Raw genomic sequence first — 18,457 nt, 5'->3', positions numbered from 1 at the left:
GTCTTTCCTTGCTGCTCCAAAAGCTGCCTGTTCTTATTGGACAGGAGGGAAGAGGTGGGCGCAGAAAAATGAGGCCACATGGGCGCATTACGCACCAGCGCACACACACTGATTGGACACACAGGAAAAGTGTTTTTATGCTCCATGTGTAACACCGGTATTGCAGTAATACAACCCAAACGATTCAGTGATGAGCTTCTGATATGAAAATAATGAGATAATTTAATAAGCTGAAAAATCACTGAATGTGCTTAATGTGAAATTACTGTTTACATTTAACAATCACAGGCTGTGCTGTACAGTAGTTAATTCTAAATAGTTTCTGTATTACATTAGAGCTGCAATAATTATTCGATTAATCGAACAATAATCGATTATTAAATTAATCGTCAACTATTTTAATAATCAAATTTTCCAAATTGTCTGATTTCAGCTTCTTCAATGTGAATATTTCTGGGTTTTTTTTTTCCTTTATGACAATAAACTGAATATCTCTTTGGTTTGTGGACAAAACAAGAGATTTGAGGACGTCATCTTGTGGTTTGGGAAACACTGATTGATATTTTTCAACATTTTATTGACCAAACAACTAATCGATTAATCGATTAAGTAATTGATGAATTAATCAATAATGAAAATAATCGTTAGTTGCAGCCCTATTACAGATTAAATATTATTGTATAAGAAATATTTTATGACTATATTAAAATATTCTGAAATATATGTATATAATATATTGGACTGTGCAAGGCATGTCATTTTTTCTTTAATTTTTTAATTATTATTATTTATATATATATATATATATATATATATATTTTTTTTTTTTTTTTTTTTTTTTTACGTGTATAGGCATTTATTATACCTTATTCATTGTACCAATGAAGCATATTAAATAACTGAAGAAAAAAATAAAAATAAAAATAACCACTCTGTGGTCTGGTTTGTTATTCTTTTGGTTCGTTTTTGAATATTTATGTATAATGCTGGCAGGGAATGACGTGCAATTGTTAAGAATAAGTGCAAATTTAATTTATGAGAATATAATCAAATATAAATTTGTGATTTTTATCATCAGACATCATCACACTTTGATATAAGAATTTGTTTATTGCATTTGCACGTCACAATTTAATTCTAGGATATTGATTAAAAAACATTCTTACCAGAAATAATGAACATTTGAGTTGTACAGAGAACCTTATTAAATATATAAACTATTTGATTAGATTTTCTTTTTTATCACTAGTCACAATCCACCTCAAGATATGTGAAACTATGTTTGTGTTCTATGCAGTCTATGGTTTTATCTCACTGTAAACCTTCAATGTAAATTTATATTGAAATCTGAACAATATTCTGCTGAATTGAAGTCATACAGTGTCGTTCCATATATATCAATGCAATCTGGGGAAAAAATATGTGATTACAGCACCATTATTTTATAGTCATATTTCCTAAAGTAAGCATGTATAGTGTAAATAAAAGTGGTCTGAGCACAGAACCTTGCGGAACACCATGACTAACATTACTGTGCAGTGTCATTCTGTATATTGCAATGCCATTATTTACAGCAATTGACTAACTTTACACTGAAAGGTTTTGCAGTGCAGGCAGTAGTGGCTGTCTCCCCACAGGTTTAACAGACATTTTATCTTACTACTTGCGGATAAACATGCATTGTTATATTGACTCTAAATTATGCAGGAAGCAGCACTGTAACAACAGCAATTGAATAAAATTGCTTGTCGAATTACAGACAAAGAATGCACCAAGAGTTTTATTTTGCAACTCGGAGCATGTTTTCTCTGTAAAATCTGTGAACCAAAACAGCTTTGTATCCCTCTCAACATCTGGATTTACCTTATTAACATTCCTCCGTCTTCTGGAAGCGTACATTTGGACTTTGAGGAAACTTGTTAGAATTTAACAGTTCAGTTAAGCTCCACGTGAACTTCATTTAATACAGTGAAGGCTTTAGTTATATAGTAAATGCTATGATTATGTCTCACTTACATTAGTGTATGTCAAGCTGGTCCCAGGCTAGCAAGACTGCCTTGAAATACATTAAATCACTTTACAAACAAGCTCGGAAAATAGATTTACATACTTTCTCACGTGAAGTGAAAAAAATTGATTTTAAGTAATCAGTCTTGTACTCTCTGCATATGTCTATTTTTGATATTTTTAATTGAGTGTGTGTGTATGTGTGTGTGTGTGTGTGTGTGTGTGTGTGTGTGTGTGTGTGTGTGTGTGTGTGTTTGTTGTTCTTTTTTTTTTATTTTATCCTATTTTATTCTTCTCACCTGCCAAGGGACTGCAGATGGAAATTAGCTGTTAGCTATAATCTGATATAAGCCATCTTTTTACTCCATGTAATTAATGAACCTTTTACAGCAGGGGTCTCAAACTCAAATAACCTGGGGGCCGCTGGAGGCAGTATCAAAATGACCAAAAAAAGACACAAAATGACCAAAAAAAAACTAAATTACTAAAAAAAGACACAAAATGACAGAAAAAAACACAAAATGACAAAAAAAGACACAAAATAACAAAAAATACTAAAAAAAAGACACAAAATGAAAGAAAAAACTAAATTACTTAAAAAAAGACACAAAATGACTGAAAAAATGACAAAGAAGGCACAAAATGACAAAAAAAGACACAAAATAACAAAAAATACTAAAAAAAGACACAAAATGAAAGAAAAAACTAAATTACTTAAAAAAAGACACCAAATGACAGAAAAAACTTAATTACTTAAAAAAGACACCAAATTACCTAAAAAAGACACAAAATGACAAAAAAGACACAAAATTACTAAAAAAAAGACTCAAAATGACAGAAAAAGACACAAAATGACAAGAAAAGACACAAAATGACCAAAAAAAACACAAAATCTCAAAAAAATACACAAAATGACAGAAAAAACTAAATTACTTAAAAAAAGACACAAAATGACCAAAAAAAGACACAAAATGACAAAAAAGACACAAAATTACTGAAAAAATTTTCAAAAAAGCCACAAAATTACAAAAAAAGCCACAAAATGACCAAAAAAATAACACAGAATTACCAAAAAAGACACAAGATTACCAAAAAAAAGACACAAAATGACAGAAAAAAACCTAAATGATTAAAAAAAGAAACAAAACGATCAAAAAAATACACAGAATTACCAAAAAAGACACAAAATTATTCAAAAATACACACAAAAAAAAAAGTAATTAAAGGGACCTTCCACCCTCAACACGGTAAAGTGCCATTCATATAAAACTCACATTAAACTTTCATATCAACGTGGGGGCCACAAAATATATATATAGAACATAAAAACTCAGTCGGGTCACTTTAGTCCCATGTTGTGCATCATAGGGTTAAAATGCATGTAAAGAGGGGAGTTGTGGGAAACTGTACAGCCCTTTTTCATTCAGATATCTGGAGGTCAGAGGTCAGAGGACTGCTTTGAAAATCACCATGGTAGCCTAACTGCAAGGAAATTCTAATTGAATTTAAACTGCTGCACTAGACTATTAAAAAATAAAACTCCATATTTATTCCCCTAAAGCACCAGGACCATGTGATCATTGTGCCTAAACACATAGCTTTACTTCACAGCCCATCACGCTGATTGCTGCTCAGATGAGCGAGCAGTTACTTTATGAAAATGGAATTTTTATCTAAATGTTGGATATCCATTCCAGGCTCATGAAGACTGTTGATGTCATCATTTGTTGGCTCCGGTGGAGCCTGATGAATCCTGACGTCATTGCTACATTTGTATTTGTTTGAGGCCACAAGCTGACAGTACAGTTGTTCTGTACAGCAGTAGTTCTCAACCTTTTTGAGTCGTGATCCCCAATCTAACAGGCATGTTGTCTCACTGAACACAATCTCACAGTTCAGATCATACAAACTCAGTTGATATGACGAAATTTGGACAAATAATGAAGCAGACAACAACTAAAACATCTCTCTGTTTGTGCATTTATATATTTTTTTATATTTTATTGTTACTTTTAATCTAAGTGCTTTGCTATAAGTTTAAAGGTCCATTCTGACCTCCTGAGTGTGTAACAGTCAGCTTCAAGCCAGAGACTCCTTGGAAAGTAAGAACTTGATACTTTGGGATTTGTCAAAAAAGACACAAAATTACCCAAAAAAGAATCAAATTAACCAAAAAAATACATAAAATTAAGCAAAAAATTACTCAGATTGACCACGAAATGCCAAAAAATGACCACAAAAAGACACAAAATGACCAAAAAAAGACACAAATTGACCAGAAAAGACACAAAATGTAACCAAAAAAAAAAGACACAAAATGACAAAAAAATACATAAAATTAAGCAAAAAAGGACTCAAATTGACCAAAAAATGCAGAAAAATGGCCACAAAAAGACACAAGTTGACCAAAAAAGACACAAAATGACAAAAAAAGACACAAATTGACCAGAAAAGACACAAAATTACCAAAAGACACACAAAATTACCAAAAAAAGACACACAATTACCAAAAAGACTAAAACACATGAACACTTTAACACAGTGGAGACAGAGCTGACTTCCAAAATGATTTAGCAACCCCCAGAAAAATCATCTAGCGACCCCAATTGGGGGTCAGGACCCCAAGGTTGAGAATAGCTGCTGTACACTACACTGTTAAACTTTTCAGTGTAAATTTACCGTACTTAAGTGGCAGCAGCTTCACCTGAAAAGTCCTGCTTTTTTTTCCCTTTTCTTTACCGTTTCTTACTGTATTTTAGAAATACAGTGTTAATTTACATTAGAGATGAAAAGATATAGCCCTAAATTATGAAAGTCAGCTTATTGATCAATAAGTCATGTTTATATTGGGGTATTTTTGCTGTATATGACAATCGTCAGCTCCTTTTATTTGACCACAATATGATCTTCTGTACTGCTCTACAAAGCCTAACTGCAGTTACTACATTTTTGGTTAAAATTGAGTTATAACTGTTGATGTCTGTTTTATCTTGTGACAAAAGATTAGATTTAGATTTCAATTTTGCTTTATTGCAGAGAAATAATTATATAAAAAACATAAAATCCAACTGAAAACCAAGCAGTAATTGCACTTACCACGGTCTGCTATGGACTATATATATGTATATATATACTAATATATACATAACATAAAAATAATAGAAATTATAGTTTATTTGAAAGGGAAATTATTATCTCGATGGTGATTAAGTAAAAAGCGAGATAAAATTATATTAAGACTAAAATATAACATTACTTTATAATATTAAGCCTAAAATACACAAATCTTTGAATAGAGTTGTTAATCCTTTGGAGTCCACGAAAGCGCCGGAGCACAACTTCTTCATGACGTCAAAATAAGACACAAAAATGACCAAAAAGACACAAAATTACTAGAATATAGACACAAAAATGACCAAAAAAGACACAAAAAGACACAAAATGACTAAAAAAGACACAAAATGACAAAAAAAAGGCACAAAATGACCAAAAAAAGAGACAAAATGACAAAATAAGACACAAAAATGAACACAAAGACACAAAATGACTAGAAAATAAACAAAAAAATGACACAAAAGACAGAGAAGACACAAAATGACAAAAAAAGAGACAAAATGACAAAAAAAAGAGACAAAATGACAAAAAAAAGACACAACAACATACACAAAATGACCAAAAAGACACAAAATAACTAAAAAAAGACAACAACAGACACAAAAAAGACACAAAAACACATGAAAAGGATTCAAAAATGGACAAAATAGTCCAAGACTCCATAGAGTTAAACACTTTTAAATACACTTGTAACAAAATCAATTTGAAAATGTTTATTCACTGAAAACAAAAAATATAAAAGCTGAAAGAAGACAACAACATTGTAGTTACTGCACTGTTTCTGCGTTACTATTAGAAACTTTTACAGCAAAACCAGAGTGCAGTAACTACATTTTTGGGGTCAAAGGTCAAATAAATCATCATGATTTTGAGCATAAAAATGACATCATCAATACATGTAGAAATAAGTGTTATATCACTAACCTACCTATAACCCATTTGGCTGGCCAGTTAAAAAAACGTTAAAAAAACTTTAAAGCCATTTTTCTCAGTTTTACCCTTTGCGTAGTTACTGCAGTTAGACTTTGTAGGGCAGCTTGTGTAGTTTGTGTTGATGTCAAAGTAAATGGATTGTAATGGACTGCATTTATACAGCGCTGTTCAAGTAAAAGTGCTTTTACACTACAAGCCAGCATTTACACATTAACACATGCAGTCACACAGTGGAGCAATTTAGTGCTGTGTTTCTTGTCGAGGGATATTTCCACGAGATTTTCCAGATTGAACTAGTGTCCTTCTGATCAGTGGTGAACCGCTCTACCACCGGAGCCTGTTTGTTTTATTTTTTTAGAAAATATCTGTGCTTTGTTACCCAGAGTCAAACTTGTTATTAGTTTCTTCAAACTGGAATATGTCCAGTTGCTGTTCTAAGCCACGCACTATCTGTGAGGCTCCCACAATGTGTTCAGTGTCTTTAGTGTGCCCAAAATAATCAGCGTGGGATTTGGTTGCACTGCAACACCTACCTCTTCATAAAAAAACTGGAAAAGTTTCTTTAACTAACTTGGAAAATGAACTAAAGCAGAGTGTGAAGTACTTTTGGCACTTTGGTTATTACATGCTGTTGACACCTCAGGGGACTGTATTGATGCCATACAGTATATTGCAATGCAATCTGGGGGAAAAAAACATGTGAGCACTTTAAGATAATGCCATTATATACAGGGATTTAAATTATTTGATTTGATTGTTTATCACTAGTCACAATCCACCTCAATATATGTGAAACTATGTTTGTGTTCTATCTCACTGTAAACCTTCGATGTAAATTTACATTAAAAACTGAACAGTTTTCTGCTGAATTGATATCATACAGTGTCATTCCATTTATTTCAGTGCTATTTGGGAAAAATATGTGATTACAGCACCATTATTTTATAGTCATATTTCCTAAAGGAAGCATGTATAGTGTGAATAAAAGTGGTCTGAGCACAGAACCTTGTGGAACACCACGACTAACATTACTGTGCAATGTCATACTGTATGTTGCAATGCCATTATTTAGTGAGCACTTTAAGACAATGCCATTATATACAGGGATTTACTGTAAATGTACACTGAAAATTTCTCTTTTTGCATTGGATTTTGAATCATTGTAGAAAATAAGCTCTGTGGCAAACAGAAGTTTCTGATGCTAACGCGCTTTGTTCAGCGGGATAATCTTCACAAATGAACACCACTTTTATGACGTTTGAAGTGTTAATGCAGAAGTAACAAAGAAGTAAAAGGCTAACGTTATGCTAAAGTTAACTACACCAGTCGAATGACTTGGACGTCACAGCTGTTATCCTTTAGGCGGTCTCCAATAAGCTAACCAGCAATTTGACAAGCTAGGGAAACCATAGCCTAATCAATTGCTTATTTACATAATTTACAATCTACAAGAGTTTGAAGAGCACTAGGAAACACGACTAGAGGCTTTGAGGCGACTAGTGAGAAAGTTCCTGTCCGTGTCTGGTGTGGTGATGTTTAATGTCCCCGACAAGCACTGTAGTCTCATTTAGCCACTTGTTAGCAACTGCCTTTAAAAACTCCAAAATTAGTAAATGACCAACAAAAAGTTAGGCATTTAATAACGTATTTTATGTTGTACAACAACAGGTGAACATCTCATCAGCTTGTAGTAACAACAGACCTTATTTCAGGAATCAAACCACCAACACATTCAAAATCATCATTGTGTTTGAGAGGATAGACCCCAGGGAGCTAACATGCTAACTTACTTCGGGAGCGTGTCTATATTCCCTGGGTCCTATGTTCCCCTCTTTGTATGAGACTGGGGTACATAGGACCCTTTTTCACCGCTTTCCCGAAAAGGGTCCTATGTTCCCCGGTCTGTTACTTTTTCCACCATTACTGCCAAATTCCATGGCAGATAGGCCTACAGGCTGTTTGACGCGCATATGCAAATAAGCCTAAACTAGGAAAGATTAGGTCAGCGGTGGCAAACCTGCAGGTCTCGAGCTAACCCTAACCTTAACGCTAACCCTGCAACAGTGGGGAACATAGGACCCTTTTTGGGGAAAACGGGGAAAATAGGACCTTTTTTCTAAAAAAGGGTCCTATGTTCCCTGCTCGGGGAACAAAGGGATGACCCCCTTACTTTCTGGTTAAAGAACTCATTCTTGTGGCGCCTTATTCACAGCACAAATAAATGCAGCATGGGATGAGTCAAGTTGGAGGGCAATTCTTGTAATGTTTTATCACATGAGAGTGTTTTGGCCCCTCTGGGCCACTGTACACCTGTGAGGACATGAGCTTGATTGATTCTCTTTCTTCAAAGACCTGAGCTACATCAGGGGAGCATGAATGGAGTGAAAGAGCACCTCTGAGTGTTTGTTCCTCTGCTGTGTACTTTTCTCGTGATTCTGGAGTTTTCATTTCCACACTTGTCTGACTCAGGATCAGCTCTGCGGCCCTCCAGCTCTCTCATACATGACTCACTGATATCTGATGCTGGCAGACCTGGGAACAAAACAAACAGAGATGGGCTCTTTGAGATTTTACACTGCGTATTTTCCAGATCCACACCTGCTTTGTGAATAATAGAAGAATCCTCCAGTGTATCCTGAGTGCTGCTGGTGATTAAGCAGATGAATGTTTGCTGCAGGGCTTCCTCTGCCTGCTGCTTCCTTTAAAGCACTGTACAGTCACTGAATTAACACGAGCACGGCCCAGAAAACAGCATCAACACAATTCTAGTTTTAAATACTGTAGTTTAGGACTTAGGACAAAGTTTTTATTAAAAGATTTTGAATTTTCGATTTTATATATGATATAAATCAAGGGTTTGTGAAACTGTAAAACTTTTCAGTGTAAATGTACAATGCTTATTGATGGCATTCAGTGTCATACCGGATATTGCAATGCAATCTGGGAGAAAACATGTGATTACAGCACTTGCAATGCCATTTTTGGGCCATATTTATGAATAGTAAGTGTGAATAACATTGGTCCAAGTACAGAACCTTGTGGAACACCATGATAAGCATTACTGTACAGTGTCATACTGTATATTGCAATGTAATCTGGGAGAAAAATATGATGTGATTACAGTAGATTAATGTGTGATTACAGAGAATGCCATTATTTACAGAAATTTAAAGTAAATCTACACTGAAATGTTTTACAGTGTACTATAAATATTCAGTAATTTACTGACAAACTGTGAACAGTATTGTGTTGTAAATTTACAAAAATACAGTAATGTACTGTAAATGTATGTCTAGTGATACACAGTAGCTTTTAAAATTCGTAAGAAACAGAAAACAGAAAGAGTAAAGTTACATATATTGATATTAATGTGTATATGCATGACAACAGACAGGATAGTGAAAGGGTTGATATCTATGGATAGAAAAAACGTGACCCAGTGACATAATAAAAATGGACTGAATCTTGTCATTTAGATTCTACTTTGTTTTTATTGCCAAATGTTGTTAACTGTGTCTTTTCACTGCCAGAGAAACCGCCCTGCCCTAACTGCTCTTGATGTGTATTTTTCATTGAAAGTTGTGGATTTGTATTTTTATCTCATTAGTGGTCCAAGTGCCAGTATTTCTGTTCCACATAGAGCTCATTTGAATATGTGACAGTGAATAATGGCACACTGATACAGACTGTGGTTGTATGAATGAGACACCCCTGCATGAACTCTGCAGCAACAGGAATATAAAGCTAGATGTGTGCATATAAACAAACTAATTACCACATTTACAGCACCAAAATAAATTCAGATCAGTGTAAACAGACATGGCTCCTGAGAATATTTCTCAACATCTATACTGCTCTGAGCTGCACATTATGTATCCATATATATTTAAGACATTATATATGTTGTTTTTGCATATTTCCCATATGTATATTTGACATAACTGCCAAGCACTTTCAACGGCGCATGTGTTTTGAAGGTGCTAGGCTCAGATGATCAAAGCGTGGGAGCCCACACACTGTACAATACTCCTGCAGCACATCTATCAGACCATCAAACGGTGTTGGAGACCACATGGGGGTCTTTGTCAGATCAAACAGGACCTGATGAAGACCTGCCGAGAATCCCCTGTGGATCCACACATTGTTTAATGGTCTAATAAGGGTGCTGAAGGAGCATTACACATCATCCTTTCATCTTAATACTTTTTACATTGATTTCACACTGTGTTTAGTTCATTTCACTGTTTTATAAAAAGTCAATGTGAATGGAGCATAATTATACCACTCCTACATTCATTCAGGTAGACTGTGTTTATAAATTATATGAAATGACCACGACTTCTTAACACTGAATTACATGCTGGAGGTTTTTAGCATGTCATTTTCAGACATCACGCGCTTAAAATAGCACACACGTCATTATACATACACGTACATACAAATACACTTCCTGGTAAAGCATTATAAAAAACAGATTACAAATTAAATAAATGTACGTAAATGCCGGAAGTGAAGTAGTTACGAGGACGAAGTGAGCCACAGAGTTACGTAAACAACATAAGTTACGTAAAAAATCGTGATTCACAAACCTTGAGCCACAGTAACTACATAAGTTACATAAACAACAGATTTTATTTTTTTTTAAACCCTATGTTAACAAACCGTGAGCATAAAACATAAGTTTCATTAAAAAAAATGTGTGTAAATACACCGTGAGCCACAGAAGCTATATAAGTTATGTAAACAACAGAATTTTTGGAAAAACAAAACAAAACCTGTTAACAAACCGTGAGCTACGGAAGCTACAGAGTGACGTAAAAAACATAAGTTTCATTAAAAAAATGTGTGTCAACAAACCGTGAGTGACAGAAGCTACAAAGTTACGCGAACAACATAAGTTACGCGAACAACATAAGTTACGTAAACAATATAATTTACGTAAAAAAAATGGCATTTCCATTAGTTTTTACATGAGACACAAACCCAGTTCTCCTAGGTGAAAGTCCGCTGTTTGTTTGTTGTGGAACTTGGTGTTAAGGAGTCATAGTCATTTCTCGAAATTATGTGAGACCAGGCTGGCATGAACTTAAATGAAAAAGGATAGTTCAGATTTTTTAAAGTGAGGTTGTATGAGCTACTTAGCCGCAGTTGGTGTATTTCATGTAGTAGATGATGGTCTGCACATTCCCAGTATGGAGTTCCAGATGCGCGCCAGACAGGAAACGGACTGCAGACGGGGACTGACACAAAACATATTTTAACCACCTAAACTAAGGCCCACCCTATGTGTACGCTATATTAACCCTGTGTCCACCAATTTTTGATGCTATCCATAGCCGTTTAATTTAGCACTACTTTGCCTCAACCGTAGAAGTTCCATGTTCCTGCGAATTAAAACTGAAAAGTTTTACAGTGTACTGTAAATATTCAGTAATTTACTGACAAAACTGTGAACTGTCCCCCAGGAGGGCTGGGGAGAGGGGCACTTGGAATGCCCTGCTTAGCCTGCTGCCCCCGCGACCCAGCCCCGGATAAGCAGAAGAGAATGGATGGATGGATGGATCGACTGTGAAAGTATTGTGTTTTAAATTAATGAAAATACAGTAATATACTGCAAATGTACTGCTAGTAGTACACTAATTCTAAAATGCAGTAAGAAACTCAGTCGTAGTGCCAGTTAATAACTGTATATTAACGCTGAAATGTTTTAAAGTGTGTTACAGAGGTGCAATAATAAAGTTTGATCATTAACATTTAATGTCAATGAAATTTGTTTTCCCACAACTTCTACATACAAATATTACTATGTTGCTGTAATGTGTCATGCATTTAAAGCTGACACACTGATAGGTGATGTGTGATGTAATGAGGTTCACCTGTGCAGCTGTGTTGGATTATGATTTCCTCTCCATGTCATTGAAAACATGTTTTAATTCTTCGTGTGAGATGTTGTGAGTTGGAGACATTCACTGTGAGGAGACGTGTTGCAGCCTGGTCCTTTAATCCTCTTCCTTCCTCTGTTGCTCTTGTGTTTACTTTAGGTCATCCTCGCTGTCACCGAGTATCAGCTGGTGACGAGCTGGAGTGTCTCTGTCAAAGTCTCTCTGCAGTGGCAGGCTCCATTTGGCAGAGCAGGAATGTAGGACAGCCAAATTACACAACATGTCATTTAACACTGCAGTCAGAGGAAATTCAGAATGTGTCCGTACCTGCCGGAGAAAGAGCACACGCACTGCTCCGTATGTCCAGTAAATGTATAGAAAAACAAGCTCTGATTACTTTTCATCTGACACTGTGCTCTTCCCATAGTATCCATTATTAATGAGTCCTAATGGTGGCACTGATGCCTGTATTGATTAAGTTTTTCTAACCTCCAATCTAATCATAGTGAAGTTTCCAGATCTGCAGCAGAAGACTTCACCACACAAAACTGGAAAACCTCACTCTTTTCAGTTCAGAGGTAATCATTAGATTTTAACTTTCACACTCACAGTTATGTTCACTGTTAAAGTTAGATGTAAATTTACAGTCAAATCTGAACAGTATTCTACAGTATTGATGTTATTCTGTATGTTGCAATGCAATCTGGGAGAAAAAAACATGTGATTACAGCACTTTTAGCCATTCTTTTTAAGTCGTGTTTCCTAAATGAAGCATGTATAATGTGAATAAAAGTGGTCCAAGCACAAAACCTTGTGGAACACCATGGCTAACATTACTGTGCAGTATCACACTGTATATTGTAATGCAATCACATTTACTTAAAATTTACATTGAAAAAATGTACAGTGTACTGTAAATATTTCCTAATTTACGGAAAAATACACTCTATTTCTAAAAAAACAGTTAGAAACTGTAAAGAAACAACAAAAAACCCATTACTTTTCAGGCAAAGCTGCTGCTGGTTAATTACTGTTAATTGACACTTACAGTGTTGCTATTTATGCGTTAAGTACATTTTCTAGCTATTACTTACATACTTTTACGTAAGTGCCATTTTCAATGCAGGACATTAAGTTGTAATGGAATTAGGGATGCACCGATCCGATATTGGCCAAAATCACTGGGTCGGATGTAAAATGGGAAAAAAAGCATAATCTTTTCTGATCCATGAGCCAAAACGTTTACATAGATGCTTCCCTAAACTTCGGGGCGTCCTGCTGTAGTGAGAGGTGAGCAGCATGTCACATGTACAGTTAGTGTTATATTGTTGTGGGCAATATATTTCTTCTTTAGTGGAGTAGTTGTTTCACAGTTTGAGCATAATGTTTTTAGATGGCCAGGTTTAGCAAAGTGGATTTTTTTTTGTAACAGCTTAGTTGTTTAAGCGAGAAAGACGTATCGGACTGGTGTTGTTATTGGCAGACACTTAACCCTTCATCGGGCGAAGAACTATATTTGGTAACTTCAGTGGATATTAAATGGGGTCCCCATGTCTCTCTGTTTGGTCGTAGAACCACATGGATTTCTTCCAACTAATCAGCAAAGACCAGGCTACGTCACAGACGGTGACACCATGACATCTGACCAATCAGTATGATAATAATATAATAATATTAACTTCATTGACCTTGACCTCCAATGGAAAAATGGAAAAAAATCTGCAAGAAACAGTCGTACAAATAGTTATTCTTCAGTGACTTGTACGAGGAGAACTTGACTATGACGGCATATTAGGGCCAAGGGGTAAAATTTTGAGAAAAAAGGTGCAAATTTACTAGATTAAAGTGGCAAATCTGCGCGAAAAAAAACCCAGATTTACAAGAAAAAAGTGGGGGGAAAAGCAACTTTTTTCTCGCAGATTCACCACTTTAAATGTCATATATCTGCACATTTTTTCTTGTAGATTTGCCACTTTAATCTCGTAAACTTTTTTCTCAAAATATTTCGAGAAAAAAGTTGCTAATTTACTAGATTAAAGTGGCAAATCTACAAGAAAAAAAGTCACAGATTTAAGAGTGGCAAATCTCTGCGAGAAAAGTCGCAGATATACGAGAAAAAAATGGGGGGGGAAAGCAACTTTTTTCTCACAGATTCACCACTTCTCATAAATCCACTTTAATCTCGTAAACTTTTTTCTCAAAATATTACCCCCTTCCCCCGGGTCCGTATGTTTTTTTTTCTTTTTTTACACATTCTGGCTGTATGTAATATCCGCCAATATTTTCTAGGGTTGAAATTTGGAATTTGCAAGTATTTCAATGAGTGCCCTGTTAAGGGTTAAGGTTGCTGTATTGGTATCGGTAAAGGACCTGAAGAGGTGGTATCGTTCCATCCCTAAATGGAATATCTTCACAGTGCGGCTTCGTTGACTTACAGTAATTCTTCCACTGGTGGGCTATGTGACAAAGCTGCATGCTGGGATTGGAGGATGGCATTTCAGTAAAAACAAATGCAGATGATGGCTTTAATTGGCCTGTCTACTCCTGAACCTGCTTCATATAACTTAATAATGGTAATTTATGGAAGCCTATTTTTATCACTTTATCACTAGCAAAGTTAACTGGATTCTCTTCACTGCTTTAAACAAAGCTCCTGGAGCAGGTGATGGAAATACACAAAACACTAATTAATATATTTTGCAATCAAAGTCAGTGGGCTCAGAGTCGTGGTTGTTTGAAGGGAATGCACATATTTATTTATGATCCTTCCACTCAAAGAAATAACATCCACATGACACTCTGTGAATGGCTTCAAACAGTACAATAATGGAAGTCACTGTGTGTGTGTGTTTGTGTGTCTGCATATGAAAACTAACTTTCTACATAAATATGCACAGTATGTAGTATAAAATACAAACATTATGGGAAACTTTTGAAAAGAAATGACAATCTGCAACATAATTATGAGTCTGAATTGTTATAAAATAATGGAGATCTCATATTTACGTTATGAAAAACTTTTAATTATGACGCTTATCACTTTGTATCTCAAAATTATAAAATACACCATTCTCTTAACAGAAATGTTCATAATTATTATTATTATTTTTAAGAGATAAGTACATAATTTGGTGAAACTATTATGACATTTTTATTTTTTTGAATGAAATAGTATCTTGTAATTATGTGAGAGATTGTGGCTTCTGTTTGAAAATGAGTGAAAACAGACAAAGTTGCAGCATGTGCAGTGATTTCCACATCTCCCCATAACATGTTGATGATAGTTTGATAATATTTTCATTCAGCGCGTGGCTCAGTGTTGCCCCGACAAGATGTTCATTTACATGGATCGCTGCAGTTTCTATGGTTATTGCTGATGAGTCACTCAGAGTTGGGAGCTGATCTTATTCTCAGTACGGCACAATGAGAAGATAGTGAGGACGAGTGCGGAGGTGGTGATCTCTTTGTACACGCACTGTTTGATTATGAAATGTTTGGAGGTGGAGCCAAAACAACTGCGACTGAAACACATGCTTGTTAAATGTGCTGTGGATAATAAAACTAAAAGGATATATGTAACATATGCTTCTTTTTTTTCTGGGAGCAGTCAATAATGTTCCGGGGTTCTCTGAAAATAATCCAATGTTGACTGAGATGTGTTGATGAATGTGTGTGATGCTGTTAGCTGGGACCCTGCTCCTCCTCTTGCTTCATCCTCTTCCTCAGCTGCTCGCCGATATCAGCTAGAGGGTTCATTTTAGCAGAGAGAGTCTTTACTGCGCTGCTAAACCGGCTGCTCTCTGTTTCCCTGTAATAGAGACAAAACACACATGTTTAGCACTGTAAGTATAATCATTATAAATTTACAGTGATTAACTGGCAGCACCTTCGCCTGCAAAGTACTGTATTTTTACTGTATTTTTGACACAATACCGTGCACAGTTTTGTCAGTTAATTACTGAATATTTACAGTACACTGTGAAACTTTTCAGTATAAGTTTACATTTAATTAATAATGGCATTTTCTTAAAGTGCTGATTAAATTGCAATATACAGTATGACACTGTGGTACTTTAAGTCATGGTGTTCCACAAGGTTCCATGTTTAGACCACTTTTATTCACACTACACATGCTTCCTTTAGAAAGCATGACTTAAAAATAATGGCTTAAAGTGCTGTAATCACATATTTTTTTCTCCCAGATTGCATTGCAATATACAGTATGACACTGTGGTACTTTTAGTCATGGTGTTCCACAAGGTTCTGTGTTTGGACCACTTTTATTTACACTACACATGCTTCCTTTAAAAAGCATGACTTAAAAATAATGGCTTTAAGTGCTGTAATCACATATTTTTTTCTCCCAGATGGCCTTGCAATATACAGTATGACACTGTATGACATCAATACAGTAGAATACTTTTCAGATTTCACTGTAAATTCAGATCTAAGGTTTACAGTGAGATTTGTAAAGGAGTGTAATATGAATAATAATGATATTCTGAGGATAATATGAAAGTTGCTTACAGGAGTTTGCGTTTCTGTGACTGTTTCATCTGGCTGAAGTCTGTTGGCTCAGGCCTCTTCACCGGCCTGCAGGAAGGACACAGGAAAGAAACAGGGACATTTGTAGTGCTGGTTAGTGATAAGCAGTGGTCCATTGAAATAAATAGAAAACTGTACATTGCTACTAAACCCTCTTTGGCTCAGTTCAGCAGTCAGACCACCACATGTAATGCAACTTCATTGGGGACTGAAGCCTGGGGCCAGCCTTTAACTCGCCACAAGCATATCAAAATGTGTTTTGTAACCAATCTGCAGAGTTTATGTGGGATCTGATGAATGCAGTTCAGGTGGTATTTAAAAAGATAGTTCCCTATTCCTTTAAGCAATCTGTCAGGATGCTTTGTATGTAGATGGGTGGAATTTCCACACCAAATAATTCTATCATGATATTTATTTTGATCTTGTCAATAATTCATTAATTTAAGGTAATTGACAATGTAACTTGTAGAACAAATTTTACATTTTGAGCAGAAAAATGTTAGATCTGATGAAAATGAGCCCTCAGCTCTAAACTGTGAACAAGTGCCTTTGCAAATCTGGCTTATGCAGGGATAGGAAACTCCATCTCAGATTTGTAAGTATTGTTTGTTATTCAAATTAAGTGTGGAATGATGTTCAAAGTAGGGCCGGGACTTTAACGCGTTACTTAAGATGAATTATTTACACAAAAATTAACGCGTTAAAAAATTTACGCATTTTAATCACACTTATTTTTGCACCGCGGAACGTTTCTCACTGGATGAGTTTTAGGCGGACCGATTATACTGGAGCACCAACTAGCGTTCATGAGTTCAGACAACAACAAACCACAGTGAACATGAAGGAAGAAGCTGATGAGACGCTTTGGTTGGCCCTGTGGATGATGGGACATTTAGTTAATAAAAACCAAAGGATGGAAGCATCGATAAGAGCATGGTTGTGTTGCTATGCAACAAGGAATTCACATATCACTGTTCTCAGGTCAAATATTTATATGCGATTAATTTCGATTAATTAATTACAAAGCCTCTAATTAATTAGATCAATTTTTTTAATCGAGTCCAGGCCCTAGTTCAAAGGTATTATGGAGCCCCCGTTAGATTCCATACATCTACACCTGTTTAGAATAACTACTACTTTCAATCAGTGATGAAGCTGTTTTCCAATGTTTCTTGGTCTAACCAGGGACCACATCACTGCTGCTTCACATTTATCATCTCAAGGACAAAAGAAAATGGGATAATTATGGAGGACCGCACTTGAAAATCAACCACTGCCATGCTGACACTTGATGCCTGTAGAGAGGTCACCTTGGTACTTACACTTTGTTTTTCCTGCTCTTGCGGCGAGCGGTGGGGGCTGTTGTGACGGGGGCGACAAGTTGAGAGAGCTCCGGCAGGGCGTCGGCCAGCGGCCTCATGTCCCCCACCACGGGCGTTGCCTGGCGCCGGGCCTCGGCCGCCTGCTGCTCCTTGGCCTGTTTAATGGAGCTGATCTCTGAGAGGAGGCGGAGCAACACAGAGAACAGAGAGAGAGAGAAAGGGCGAGTTACATCCAACAGTGAATGTCAGTGAGGGATAAGAGGTAGAGGTAGACATTTCAAAATTTTGCTTCAAAATTCGATGTCTTCAGGAATTGGATCCAATGAGGCAACTTATAATTAGAGGTCGACCGATATATCGACCGGCCGATATATCGGGCCGATATTTGCGTTTTTTACTGTGCGTGCGTTCACAGATCAATTAGCCCATTTCACTGAGCCAACACCAGGCAAGGCTCGGTGCAACATCTGCCATTCTCTGGTGAGCTGCTGCTGATACCACCGAATGTGACAACCGAATTTCCCTTCGGGGATGAATAAAGCTATCTATCTATCTATCTATCTATCTATCTATCTATCTATCTATCCATCTATACCAGAAAAAAGAAAAACACATCAAATATGTGGATCATCTGAGGCGTCACCACCTCGAGGC

The 18,457-nt window shown here is 36.0% G+C and overlaps 1 protein-coding gene across 1 annotated transcript in view; it reads right to left on the bottom strand.

Moving 5' to 3' along the window:
• Positions 1–14,673: 14,673 nt before the first annotated feature.
• The window catches only part of slx9 (SLX9 ribosome biogenesis factor), a 28,462-nt gene continuing 24,678 nt past the window's right edge, over positions 14,674–18,457 (bottom strand). Inside the window, exons 4-6 of the mRNA XM_059327611.1 lie at positions 17,804–17,978; positions 16,464–16,529; positions 14,674–15,744 (exon numbers count right to left, since the gene is read on the bottom strand). Of these exons, the coding sequence (XP_059183594.1) occupies positions 15,618–15,744; positions 16,464–16,529; positions 17,804–17,978 (368 nt within the window). The 3' untranslated portion in view covers positions 14,674–15,617. The remainder of the gene's footprint in view (positions 15,745–16,463; positions 16,530–17,803; positions 17,979–18,457) is intronic.

This window comes from Centropristis striata, chromosome 24 (genome assembly GCF_030273125.1).
Source record: "Centropristis striata isolate RG_2023a ecotype Rhode Island chromosome 24, C.striata_1.0, whole genome shotgun sequence".
NCBI classification, from domain to species: domain Eukaryota; kingdom Metazoa; phylum Chordata; class Actinopteri; order Perciformes; family Serranidae; genus Centropristis; species Centropristis striata.
Note: the sequence above shows the minus strand (reverse complement) of the source record. Positions and strands in the feature narration are given on the sequence as shown.